At 34.5% G+C, this 14,675-nt stretch overlaps 1 protein-coding gene and 1 pseudogene across 1 annotated transcript; both read left to right on the top strand.

The window, feature by feature from the left end:
• The first annotated feature begins 638 nt into the window (after positions 1–638).
• LOC100962748 (olfactory receptor 5D18-like) lies at positions 639–1,589 on the top strand. Its single transcript, XM_003802432.1, has one exon. The coding sequence runs from the start codon at positions 639–641 to the stop codon at positions 1,587–1,589; it is 951 nt and encodes a 316-aa protein (XP_003802480.1).
• An 11,657-nt stretch (positions 1,590–13,246) lies between these two features.
• Positions 13,247–14,173, top strand: LOC100963061 (annotated as a pseudogene).
• Positions 14,174–14,675: the final 502 nt, after the last annotated feature.

Below are 14,675 nucleotides of genomic sequence, written 5' to 3' on the forward strand. Positions count from 1 at the left end.
AATTCCTAATATTGAGACTCATATTCTTTTACCAAATAGTTCATATTTAAAAATTTTATGTATTTCATTCTTCTATACCCTCCTTATTTACATTTGTCATATAAAGAAAGATCCTGTGATGTTTCTATATGAGAAATTATTTTTTAAAACATTATGTTTGTTGTGGTTAATAATTGCTGATGAATAAGAGATTGCTAAATTCTATTTCGTATAACATGAACCACAAAACGCCTCATGCAACAGAAAATAATCAATCAAGAAAATCTTAAGAATATCTCAAAAATATTTCTGCTGGAGATAACATTATACCATTGAGTATCTGAAGCTTTCTAAATGACCCTATGATGGCTCTATCATTGAGAGAACATAGTTATCAGTGGAATTTCTGATCAGACCACTCAGAAATACTCTTAAGCAGATGTTTAATGATACCTTCATAATGCAATAAACTGAAAGTAGTTAATAATCTAATATATGAGTACAGAGCTGTGGCTGTCTGAAAAGATATACCTTTCCTCAAAGGAATTTCCTGTTGTGTTTTTCCAGCTGCTCAGTTTTGTTGCTGCTGTTGTTGTTATTGTTGTTGCTTTTGTTATTATTCTTTCTTTCTTCCTTTCTTTTTTTTTAAATTAAGGGCCATGATATCTGATGAAGGAAACCAGAGCTCTGTGACCACATTCATCCTGCTGGGCTTCTCAGAATACCCACAGCTCCAGGCTCCCCTCTTCCTGGTCTTCCTAGCCATCTATACAGTCACTATGCTGGGGAACTTGGGCATAATTGTGGTCGTAAGAGTCAACCCCAAGCTACACACACCCATGTACTTTTTCCTCAGCCATCTATCCTTTTTGGATATGTGTTACTCCAGTGTTTTTACACCCAAACTGTTGGAGACCTTGGTAGTGGAAGACAGAACAATCTCCTTCAGTGTATGTATGGTACAATTTTTCTTTGTTTGTGCATTTGTGATCGTAGAAATGTTCATGTTAGCGGTGATGGCCTATGACCGGTTTGTGGCTGTGTGCAACCCTCTACTCTATACAGTTACCATGTCTCACAAGCTCTGTGCTCTCCTGGTCGCTGGGACTTACCTGTGGGGTGGACTCTGTTCCCTGACACTCACATATTCTCTTCTGCAACTTTCTTACTGTGGACCTAACATCATAAATCACTTTGGCTGTGAGTACTCTGCCATCCTCTCTCTCGCTTGCTCTGACCCTTCTTTCAGCCAGATGGCCTGTTTAGTCATTTCTATATTCAATGAAGCCTGTAGTCTCCTGGTCATCCTGGCCTCCTACGTCTTCATAGTTGTCACTATCCTTAAGATGCCTTCCACAGGGGGACTGCAAAAGGCCTTCTCCACCTGTGCCTCCCACCTGACTGCCATCACCATTTTCCATGGGATCATCCTCCTTCTCTACTGTGTGCCCAACTCCAACAACTCATGGCTCCTAGATAATGTGGCCACTGTGCTTTTTACAATTGTGATTCCGATGCTGAATCCTCTTATCTACAGCCTTAGGAACAAAGATGTGAAAGAGACAGTCAGGAGCTTAATTATCTCCAGACTTCATTGTCCCTCAATATAATTCCAAACTATGTATTTTTATATATGTCCAACTTTTTTCATATGTCTAGTTGAATACATTACCATTTTAGATAAGCACATTATGATGTTTTAATCAAATGGCTATTTCTTATGCCATGGTTTTCAGTGTTCAGAATGCCTTAATATTATCTTTAGTTAATACAATTATAAAGTAATGTATTCCCTTTCTCTCTATAGGTTTGAGAAAGAAATATTTTTCAAAACCATCTCACTGAACTCTGTGAAAGTCAGGATGATGAAAAATAAATTTATATTCAGAGATTTAGTACTTATGGTTTAATTTTAAACTGTGCTTACAAAGTGTTGCAAACACAGGTGATAACTGCTTGTTTAAAGTAGTTACTAGATCCGTGCTTAAGTCCTCATAATCAATTGTTCTGATGGCAAGTACTGCATCCTATAAGGTTTTTTTTTTTTTTTTTTTACTTTAAAGCTTTATTTCAAATAAAAAGTGGGTTTACATTCTATATTATGAAAACTATCAGCTGGCTTTATGCAAGTGGATGCTGAACATATTAGCTACAATGTACCCTTTATTTTTGGAGCATAAATGTAAAATATTTCACTAGAAGCTATTGAAGTTATGCTGAATATCAAGAAAAGTTCAATTTACTTCTAACTACTTACATTCATTAGTGAGTTATACAAAGATCATGATTAATAATATCTACTTTTTAATTGCCAATGTTCCCATCAAACTTATTCATTTTCACCTTTTTTTGTATCACTGAATGGGTCCACCATCCATATTTAGTCAGTTGCTTAAACAAAGGAGAAAAGATTATCATTCCAGAGATTCACACAAACAACTGTTTATAAGTCTTGTTCTTTCTATCTCCAAAACACATCTTCTTCATGTATCTGCTCTCTGAGCCATCTTTGTCATTAAGTTGATAACACGCAGCTAATGCCAAATTAATCTGCTTTTAAATTTCTTAACTTTATTGCTATGGCTTGAACATGTCCTTCAATTTTCATGTCTTGGAAACTTAGTTCCTTAATGGAACAATGCTGAAGGGTCAGACCTTTTAGAGGTGTTGTGGAATTGGGAGTTGTGCTCTCCTGAATGGATCGATGCTGCTATTATGAGAGTGGGTTCTGGTAAAAATGATGAGTTTGGACACCTTCATCTCTCATGTGCATGTGCTGTCTGGGGCTCTTTCTTCCATCTTAGACCATGAGGTGATGCAAAACAAAAGCCTTCACGAGGTGTTGGCACTTTTACATTGAATTTCTCAGCCTTCAGAACTGTGAGAAATCAATTTATTTTCTTTATCAATTACTCCGGTGATAATCTGCTATGGCAACACAAAATGAACTCAAATATTTATGAAAGCCATTAATTATATATTATCCATTATGATTCTTTAAAAGGTAACATTGGTTTATTCCATCCCTAAGAATAGAATTTCCTCATAGTTATCTTGTATTTGTGATGAAAATCAAACTCTTTGCAAAATGGGGTGTGACTCTCTGACGTGTCATTTTAAATTTGAAATATATTTAAAGTACTTTTAAACAAATACCCACGTAACACCCAAATAGGTGCACAGAACATTTCCAGCATCCCCAAGTAAATCACCAGCCCTTTTCCTCCCACTCCCAGCAACGGCCAAAGGTACGATATGTGTAATAATGATGCATTTTCTTTTCTACATAGACTTACTGTCTATGCCTCCCAAAAGTAAATTGATATTCTCTGTTTTCAAACTTTTTGTAAAATAAATTGTATTAGGATTAATTTGACTTCCTCTTTTTCAGTTTTGGATGCCCTTTGTTTCTTTCTCTTCCCTGATTGTTCCAGCTAAGACCCCAATATTATGTTCCATAGCAGGGGTGAAAGTGGACATCTATGCTAGTTCCTAGAGGGCATGCTTTCAACATTACCCCCTTTAAGATGATGGTGGCTGTGGGTTTGTTATATTATTTTCAGGTATTTCTTTTGTGCTTAGTTTGTTAAGAATTTTTATCATAAATAGGTGCTAGATTTTATTGAGTGCTTCTATGAGATAATCATATAGATTTTGTTTTTAATAATATTTAGGTGGTAAGTCTGTTTGTTGATTTGTATATATTGAACAATCCCTGTATCTCTGGGATGAAACCAACATATTATGGTGAATTATTGTTATTTATTTTAATTTGTTGCTGTGCTCTAGTATTTTGTGGAGCATTTTTGCACTTTCAGTTATGGGGCATATTAGTCTGTAGTTTTCTTTTTTTGTTGTATCTTTTCCTGTCTTTGGTTTCAGGGTGATACTGGCTTTGTAAGATGAGTTTGGCAGGATCCCCACCTTCTCTGTTATGGAACATTTTCAGTAGGAAGGGCACCAGTTCTTTTGTGCAGATCTAGTAGAATTTGGCTATGACTCCAACTATCTTTGGACTTTTTCTGGTGGGAGATTTGTTATTCATTTCATCTCAATACTCATTATTTGTGTCTTCAAGATTTTTATTCCTTCCTTATTGAAGTTTGGGAGGTCAAATCTTTCCAAACATTTGCCCATTTCACTGCTTGGAGGCAGATGAGCAATCTTGGGTGATCTATTATATTTCTATAATATCATTTATAATATTCCTTTTATTTGTAATAGAAATATCTTCCTTCTCTTCTTCCTTAGTGTAACCAGTGGTCTGTGTATTTCGTTTATAATTATAAAGAGCCAACTTTTTATTTCATGGATCCTTTTCATTGTTTTATGTTGCTGCTGTCATTCCATTTTGTTTAGTTCTATTCTGATGTTTGTTATTTCTTTTCTTCTGCTAAGTTTGGTTTGTTCTTATTTTTCTAATTCCCTGAGGTATAACATTAGGCTATTAACTTGTGATCCTTCTGTCTTTTCCATGTAGACCTTTAGTACTTTTTATCTTCTTCTTAGCATTTCTTTTAGTGTGACCCAGAGATTTTGTTTGTGATGTTACTTTCATTCAAGTAGAAAACAAACAAAAAATTCCATCTTAGTCTCACTATTGATTCGAAAATCTGTCAGCAGTAGGTTGTTTAATTCTATGTATTTGTGTAATTTTAAGGGTTTCTCATGGAATCAATTTCTAGTTTTATTCTACTGTAGTCTGCTAAGAGATGGGGTATGAGTTAGATTTTTAAAAATTTACTGACAAATCTTTTGTGATTTAACATATGGTCTATTTTGGGAAATGTTCCATGTGCTGATGAAGATAATGTGTATTCTGAAATTTTTGACAGAATGTTCTGTAAATTCTGCTAAGTTCATTTTTTCTAGAGTCCAATTTAGGTCCAGGATTTCTTTGTGAGTTTCTGTCTTGATGATTTCTGTAGCTCTGTCAGGAGGGTGTTGAAATTCCTCATTACTGTGTTTATGTCATTCCTTGGGTTCTAGTAGCATTTGTTTATGTGACTACCTTTATTTCTTTTCTTCCTTCCTTCCTTCCTTCCTTTCTTTCTTTCTTTTTTTAACCATTGTTGGTTTAAAATCGGTTTTATTTGTCCTAAGCATAGCTACTCTTGCTAGTTCTGGTTTCTATTTGCATGGGGGCATTTTTCCTACCTCCTGTTCCTTGAGTCTATGAGACTTCTTATTTGTTAAATGGGTGTCTTGAAGACAGCATGTATTTGAGGTTTTTTTTTTTTCATTTTATTTTTCCCACCTATATATTTTATGTGGGCCATATTAATATTGAAAAGTGAAATACTGCTCTAGACAACATGTTGATTATTGCCATTTGCTTTATATTCTCTCTTTTGTTACTGTTATAAAAGAGTTATGAGTTTTTGCTTTTAAGTGTCTTTTTTACCTTGGTAAACATCAACCCTTCTTTTTTGGGGTTTAAAGCACTTTTGAGCACGTCTTATAGGGCGGGTCTAGTGCTGACAAATTCCCTCAGTGTATACTTTTTTGTGAAAGTCTTTATGTCTCCTTCACTTATGGCAAGAGGCACATTCTTGGCTGACAATCTGCATAAAAAGACTGAAAATGAAAATCCCTTCTGGCTTGTAAAATCTCTGCTGAGATATCTGCTGCTTGTCTGATGGATTTGTTTTGAGTATTATCTGATGCTTTTACTTCACAATTGTAGGCTTTTCGCCTTCATTTTGACTTTGGCCTGTCTGATGATTATGTGTTTTGGCGATGTCTATTTTGCTTATTTTTATTTGTTTTTGTTACATTTAATTTTTTAGTGCGTGGATATTGAAATTTTTCCATCTACTTTCCTTCATTTCATAAAATAATTATGTGATTTATACCTTTAATATTTTAATGTAGAAATTTGCATTTTTGAATTATCCTATTTGAACCAAATTTTTTGAGAAAACAAATTTAAATGTCATATAATATAATACACTTATTATTTACTGATAAGTTAATGTGTCCATATGTCATTTAGAATTTAAAATTTTATGTTTATGATAGAAATCATTCTATAATTTTCGGTCTAATCTTTGTTAATTTTTTGCATCACAATTATATGAACCTCTTAAAAGCATTTGGCAAGTGTTTCTTCTTATACAATATGGTGAAATATTATTGGCAATGTTAACATTCACTGAAAGATGAGAAATGTTGTGTTTTCAATGATGCACACACTTTTGTTAATAGTGGTATGGAAGTTATAATCTCATTATTCATCTTGAGTTAGCTTTATTGTCTTTTTTCTTAGAATTTACACATTTTAGCTAAGTTTTTGATGTTATTTTTACAATTTTTTAAAAGAATCTCTTTCTAAAGTTGGTAGGAACTATAAATCTACTTATTTTCCATTGCTGGCATCAGTTCTTATTGCCTTGTCTCTCTTTTTTCTTTGATTTGGTATAGACATGTTTATTCACCTTATTAGTTTTATTAAAAATTCCATTACATATTTATTTCCTCCATTTTTTATTTGTTATATATTTTATTACATTTTTTATTACATGGAGCATAACATGTAGGAGATTTTTTTCTAAAAAAATATCTTTTGAATCACATTAGGTAAATGTATTATATAATCAAAGATCACTATATTTAATTAATCACAATTTTTTAAAATGGAAATTTATGATTAAAACCCACTGACATAATATCCATTTTGTGATTAAAAAGGTATCTTAAAGTTTGTGATCACAAAGCATCTGTCTCTATCTGTACGTCTCTCTGTAAGTATATTGATAGATGCACATATTTGCAGGTGTAGATTGTATATTTTTGTGATATAGACACAGTTAATGTGTAATCTATATGTAAACACATTTGTATTTTGCATATTCAGATTGTAAATTTTAATGTAGATACTATAGATTTCATGTATGTATACATATATTTTCAGGTATAATAAACATCTTTATACTACTTTATGTGCTAGGATATATTAGGTATAAAAATAACATCAATAATTAATTTCTATTGAATACTTTTAGAAAAGTTATTATTGTCTTTTTTTAGCTACAATGTGGGGCATCGATTTTTTTTCAGTAATTATTTTGACTTTTTCTGGCAATGGTAGTATTTTGCATTCTGTTTGATTAATGAAATAATAAGCTTTCTTTCTGCTTCCAGGTTCCATTAGTAGTCTTTCTCTTGCACAATTAGCTTTCACTTTCAGAGATTTTTTCATCCTGCTATATTGCTTGGTGCCTTATAGGGCTACAAATACATCAGGGAGTTAATGTTCTGGGGAAACATTCCAATTTCTAACTCTAATTATTGATGGCAGGTTGAAAGACTTTATAAGAATTTCCAGAGTGTAAAACTCCACAATGTATTTTTCTAAGTGGGCATTAAAATCTAAGCATTTTTATTTAATCAAGCAAATGCAATAAGAAATAGAGAATTGTGTTGAGAATGGCAATTTTTATTAACAAATATAAATATCTTATGTGAGATACTGATGTTCATCTATTCATTTCACAAATACTTTTTTTTTTTTTTTTTTTTGGTTTTTTGAGACAGAGCCTCAAGCTGTCCCCCTGGGCAGAGCGAGTCTCCTGCCTCCGCCTCTCAAGTAGCTGGGACCACAGGCGCCTGCCACAACGCTTGGTTTTTTTTTGGTTGCAGCCATCATTGTTGGCTGGTGGGCCCGGGCTGGGGATTCGAACCCACCACCTTGGGTGTATGTGGCTGGCGCCTTAGCCTCTTGAGCCACAGGCGCCCAGCCCACAAATACTTTTAAGAGTGTAGCTTGGCACCAAGTTAGTCACTAGTTCCATAAATACAGTAGGAGTTTCAGAGTGTAGTAGGGAAAGTAAGGAAATCACATCCCAGCCCTGTGGTAACTGGTATGAATGAAGTGTTACTATGATTTTGTGGCATCTCTCTTCAAAGGGAGGATTGTATTTGAATCTTGATTACTCCACATGCTGGTATTGTGGGCTGGAATAATAGATGTTTTAAACATTGTTTATTTCTTTGTGAACTGTATGCATTTTATTATTAGAAAATATTATACAGGTTTGCATGCACTAAATTAATTTCTATTTCATTACTCATGAATAAATACTGCATTCCTAGAGATATTGTCTTTCAATAATTCACATTCTGATTCTGTTCTTTGCAAAATTTAACTATCTGTTCTCACAGAGAGAAAATCTTGGCTAACACCTGTCCCCTCAATAGCTAATGCAATTTAGAATGATATAGCAAATCCACACTAAATATGTCATCCTTCAACTGTAGCCTGTTACAAAACTGGGGATGCTGTGCTGCGTTTGCATGGAGCTAACAATAGTTAGAACTTGCTGCGAAGTGTCACTTAAAATAGTTACAGAGATTTTGCTGATGAAAGGTGCAATGAAATGAGACCTTCTGGATCTGTTAATACGTTTTTAAATCAGTGGGGTAAACTTTCATGTTTTTCTGTCATGTAAAGTCAACCATCTGTACAAACATGCATCCCATTTACCAAATTCAGTCCAACTTCACAACCTTTATCTTGAAAGTTTTTGAAGATATCTATTCTTTTCCCAAGTATGCCCCAAATGGGTATCTCTCCCTAACCAAGAAAATCTGCTGTTATGACCTGAATGAATTTTAAAACCTGCACCAAGTTAGCAATATCAATGAATTCATTCAAAGTGAATAATACTATAGTACCAAAGGTTGAGGCTGAAAAGGTTCATGGTGGATTCTAACAAATTGAAAAAGAACCAAGGAGCCGAAGGTAACTGTGAAATGCTTTTTATTCAACTCTTGGTAGCCAGTGGGCAGGCATAAGGACATCCGCCTTCAGTCAGCTTGTGAGGTCAGGTGAGCCAGCATAGGAAGCTTCTTTCCCCCTCCAGGTAGAAAGTCTTGGGACCTTATAGAGAAGCCAGGACAACAGTCACACCAAATAAAACACTAATGATGATTACTCAGGAAATCATGGCACCTGTAGGCTTAATCATAGTTATTCAAACCAACCAGGCACCTCTACTTTAGCTCATCTTCTCCACAAATATACATTTTTCTTTTGAACTACATCATGAAGTTATTCTGTTAAATTGAATGCTAAATCCATGATGCCAATTAGTTACAGTGCTCCTTATAAGAGGCAGTTGTTTTCACTTTGAAATGTTACTGAGGGCTAAATATCCCACAACTTTTACAATGCGTTCTTTTACAATTTCTACATCACGGAATGGCTTCCCTCTTTTCCCGATTACATAAGCTACTTTGTAGATTGAAAGAACTGTTTTTGTTTTTGGTTTTCATCTTTTAATTTCTGCAATACAAACTTTGGCACCTCTTCCTCTCATTTAAAATATGTGAGTGTTAGGATGCTGATGAGCACTGAATTTCGTTAATGTTGCAATCTCACAAGGCAAATGAATCCTCTTATATTTGGCAGAAACAAAATAATATTGCAATTCCCAATTTTCATTAATGAATTCTGTTTTGTTCCTTCAGCATTCTTTTGGTCTTTGACAAGATGGCCTGTTAAGCAGACAGAATTAAAAATAAAAAAACACTTTTAAGCTGTGTGACTACTCACAAATTCCACTTCACACAGAAACACAGTGCATCATTGTCAATCCCTGATAGCAGGCCGGCATACTCCTGCCAACTAGACCGCAGTGGTAGTGGTGCCAGTCAGGCAGGAGAAGTCACAACTGAATCATGAGTATTGCAGCCGTCATTTAAGCCATTATTGTGCTGGCAATCTGGAAGTTTTATTTTATTGAAATTTATTTTATTCTTTAGTATTTTAAATATGTTAACTTTAAAAATAAAATAAAAATATAAAACATAAACAAAATCATGGTAATGAAAATAAAATAATTTGTTTTATAAAATTTGGATTCAGTCAAATGGGTGCATTTAATGAACCTAAAAGGCCACCCTGGTGTAGCAAACTGACATAAAGGGAACAGAAATGGGTGTTGACCAAGTTTTTGTTATACATTTACATTGTTTTAGGTCAGAGAGAATGAGGCTTTTGCATGAAACCATGCTGGTTGTGGTGGTGGAGATTCAATGAAATGAACCTGTAGTGTGAACTTTTAGGTCTGATTTTATTTCTTTATGTAGTTATTTTTAACAGTTTTTTTATTTGTAGATATTTATGGGATACAAGTACAACTTTGCTCCATTGATGTTATAGTATTGTGGTAGAGTCGGGATAAATGTTGAGATTTTAAAAAATTAAAATTGGGAATTGTAGATTTCTAAAACTATTTTCAATATTGTTCAGATAGTTCCCATACATTCGTAACTCAGTAATCCATATTTAATATCATACACAATTACCATCACAATTTTGCCAAAAAACTTTTTCAAAGAAACTATCCAATTAACAGAGCAAAAATTTAACTGAAATAAACTGAGAATATATTTGCAAATCCTGAGTCTGATGGGGATTAATATCCAAAATACATAAGAAATTCTAACAACTCAGTTACAAAATATAACATGATATGGTTATTTTAAAAATGGGCTAAGAGCTAACATGGCTGTTTCTCCAAAGAAAGCAAAGAAATGCAAACAGGTTTATAAAAAGAGTGCTTAATAGCACTAATTATCAGAAAACTGCAAAGGGATGTTACCTCTCATCTGTTACACTGGCTGTTATATTAAAAAAGAAAAAGACAAATGGCAATATGTGGCTGGATCCATCTCTAGATTATGCTGTTCCATAGATCTGTTATCTCTATCGTTGCACCAGTACCATGTGGTTTTGATCACCAGAGAGTTGTAGCATAACCTCAAGTCTGGTTCCGTGATGCCCAGATTTTGTGTTTACCTGAATAAAATTGAAACACATTATTATTAATAACGTATCTCAAGAAGGAAAAAAAATCCAATGTGCTCAATACTAATATGAAACCAATACATAAACAACTACCTGTCCACAGGAATGATAAAACACAAATCTAGTCTAACAAGGGGGAGGGGCGAGGAAAAAGAGGGGAGAAAGGAGAAGAGAAGGCGATTGGCAGGAAGAGGGAGAGCAGTGGGAGGGATCTCACCTAAAGTACACAATGCGAAAGTGTTCAGCTGAGGAATATGTCAATTTTAATTCCCAGGAGCCTATCTCTCCATAGTCTTGGAGGCAGGTATAAGGCTCAGTATTTGGCTGAGTCAGCTTACAGTTTTCTTTCTTTTTCCTCTCTGAGATTTTTATGTCCTAGAAACAAGATTTCATCTTACTAGTATGCTCATTAACATGAACTGCCAGTTTGTTAGAAACCTAGAGGGAATAGTGATCTTAAAGATCGTTCGGTGACTAAGGAGAAGAAAGTACTTGAGGTTCATTCATCATAAAAATAAATTATCGGTAAATTAATCAAGATATTTTTGTTTCAGGTAAGTTTATCTTTTGCTATCTTTTAATTTAGATGGAAAACATGGAAGTTCAGATCATACAAACTACTCTGAGAATTAAATAGGTTTCTCTTTATGGTCAGAGATATAATTTTTAATAAAAAGGCATGAGTGTCCATTAGAATTAAATTTTGTAGAACAGAAACTGATAGCAGGGATGCTGCTGAGGAATAATGACGTTTCCAAAAAACTTATGGGGTTTTTGTTGATTTTGAACTCTTATAGACTTTCTTTTGATTTGAGTACAAGCCTAATGCTAACCCATTGATATTTACAAAGTTCATTTGATATTGTAGGGCTTAAATAGGAAGTCTCTTTATGAACATTGTTTTGTTTTATTTTTGACTTAGTAATTTTTCCAAGTATCCAGAGAAACTGTATCAGGATTTAGTACCTTTTGGTCAAGTGTTGAATGGGAAGTCATTGTTTAAAATAGTACGAATGATGATGAATGATTGACATGCCTCCATCCAGACCCACTTGCTAGTGGGAAGAATATGCTCATGAAGGGGATTTCTGTGTCTGGGTTGCTTATTATGTATTAATGGACCCCACGGGTTAATTCCAGAGCCTGGCACTTGTTCCAGCTCCATTCTGCTGTGTCCTTATGTCCAGGTGTTATTCATTCTTGTTTTTGTATATCAAAGCCATTAATTTAATACTGCTTGTATATCCCTATCTTTTTCAAGTTTGTCTTGTCACAAATGGGTATTATTTCTCATTGGTCAAGAAAATATGTAATATTCAGTATTCTTTTTCAAGTTTGTCTTGTGACAAGAGGGTATTACTTCTCATTGGTCAAGAAAATATGTAATACATTTTTCAGTGTACCATAGAACATATATTGCATTAAAATATTGTTTGTGATTATAAGATATTTCTATTCTATTCTCTCTCTATACTATTTATAGAATGAAAATATAATATAAAACATGTAGTATATAACACATATGTTTTATATGTTTCTATCTGTAATATATATCTCAGAAGGGGCAACCTAAAGCAGATTTACAAACTAGTAATAAAAGTTTAATTGATTAACTGTGTTTAATAAAGTAGTACAACTTATTACATGTTAAAATGTCGATAAGGGATCCATAAAAGTACCCCACAGCACAGTGTATATTGATGGAGATTTTAACGGAGCTTAATGAAAATCCAATTAGTTAGACTTAGCAAAATAACAAGTACTGTGATAAAGCACAGACCAGATACTTTTTAAGGTATATTACAATTATTAAATTATATGATCTTTTAATTTTGTATCATTTTTTCAAAATGTATTTGTGTCATAAATGTATATGTCCAATTCTATTACATATCAAAGATACTAAGGGGGTGGAATTTTAAATAAATAGAATGATGACTGATAGAATGATGAGATTGCCCAAAAACGTATGTACATTTTAAGAAATGAAAAAAACGTCTAAAAATTATGATACTCAATATATGTAAATAACGAAAGATGAATACAAGTCATGGTGAGCACTCCTTGTAATTGCAGAAGGCAAACGTGACTGGAGTATTACAGTTTTGATGCAGCTTTTCTTGTTTTAAGTGTTTATATATTTTTTGACACCCTCTGTATATTTATACACCGGTGGTTCCTACACATTACCATGCGTCAGAATCTCCTAGAGTATGTGATTGTGGGCCTCATCCTGGACTTGTTGATTCAGAAGGTTGACAGTGGGGTTGGAAATTGTCAATCCTAAGGAATTTCTGGAGGATAAAGCTGCTGCTGGTTTGGAGACACACTTTGTGAATCCCTGTATCACTCTTTATAGAAAGTCATGAAGCTTCTTTCCTCCCTCTCTTACTTATTTCTATTTCGTTCCACTTTTCAAAAATATAACTTTTTCTTTATTCAGCAGGAATCATTATGTTATCTGAAGGAAACAAGAACAGCACACCTATTTACATTCTCTTGGGTTTCTCAGAATACCCCGAAATCCAAGTTCTACTCTTTTTGCTTTTCTTGGCTATCTACACAGTCATGGTAGTGGGCAATTTAGGCTTGATTATCAAGATCAATCCCAAACTCCATACCATCATGTGCTTTATCCTTAGTCACTTGTCCTTCATAGATTTCTGTTATTCCACCGTAGTCACACCTAAACTGCTGGAGAACTTGGTCGTGGAAGACAGGACCATCTCTTTATCTGGTTGCATCCTGCAATTTTGTTTTGCTTGCATTTTTGGAGTGACAGAAACTTTCATGTTAGCAGTGATGGCTTATGACTGTTTTGTGGCAGTCAGTCTGCAACCCCTTGCTCTACACGACTGCTCTGTCTCTTTGGTGTCTGGGTTGTACACGTGGGGCATTGTGTGTTCCCTGACACTCACATATTTTCTGCTTGAACAGCCCTATTGTTAATCTAGCATCAGAGATAATTTTATCTGTGACCACTCTGTAATTGTCTTTATGTCTCTGTGACCCCTCTCTCAGTCAGATGCTGCGTTTTGCTGTTGCCATATTCAATGAGACAAGTAGCCTCATGATCATTCTTGGATCATACGTACTCATTTTCACTGCTGTTATGAAGATACCTTCTCCAAGTGGGCATTCAAAAACCTTCTCCACCTGTGCCTCACACCTCGCTGCCATCACTATCTTCCATGAACCATTCTTTTCCTTTACTGTGTTCCTAATCCTAAAACATCTAGGCTCGTTGTAGAAGTGGCTTCTGTTTTGTACACAATAATGACTCCCATGTCGAACCCACTGATCTATAGCCTTAGGAACAAAGATGTGAAGGACACGTTTGGAAAATTAGTTCCCACTAAATCACTTTGTCACTCATTATAATACTATTAGATTTATTATTTTATTACTTAAAACATCATTTACTATACTACAGATTATGCAGCTCTTCTAGTGCAATTGATATCTCAAATTGTTCAATCAATAGAATAAACATTAATATATCTACAATAGCGCATTTTTTTATTATTGATTTTTGTATGCATAAAAGTTTAGTGAAATAGTTCTAAACCACATATAAGCCACATATTAAAAAATTTGGACTATCTGTTGCAATATTTAAAATTTTTTTTTTTTTGAGACGGAGCCTCAAGCTATCCCCCCTGGGTAGAGTGCCATGGCATCACGCTCACAGCAACCTCCAACTCCTGGGCTCAAGCGAGTCTCCTGCCTCAGCCTCCCAAGCAGCTGGGACTACAGGCGCCCGCCACAACGCCTGGCCATTTTTTGGTTGCAGCCATTATTGTTGTTTGGCGGGTCCGGGCTGGGGATTCGAACCTGCCACCTTAGGTGTATGTGGCTGGCGCCTTAGCCACTTGAGCCACAG

Source organism: Otolemur garnettii, unplaced genomic scaffold (genome assembly GCF_000181295.1).
Source record: "Otolemur garnettii isolate 467f Iridium unplaced genomic scaffold, OtoGar3 scaffold00247, whole genome shotgun sequence".
NCBI classification, from domain to species: domain Eukaryota; kingdom Metazoa; phylum Chordata; class Mammalia; order Primates; family Galagidae; genus Otolemur; species Otolemur garnettii.

Bases quoted from the DNA above. Each gene is read 5' to 3' on its own strand.
- LOC100962748 (XM_003802432.1), top strand. From the start codon at position 639: ATGATATCTGATGAAGGAAACCAGAGCTCTGTGACCACATTCATCCTG.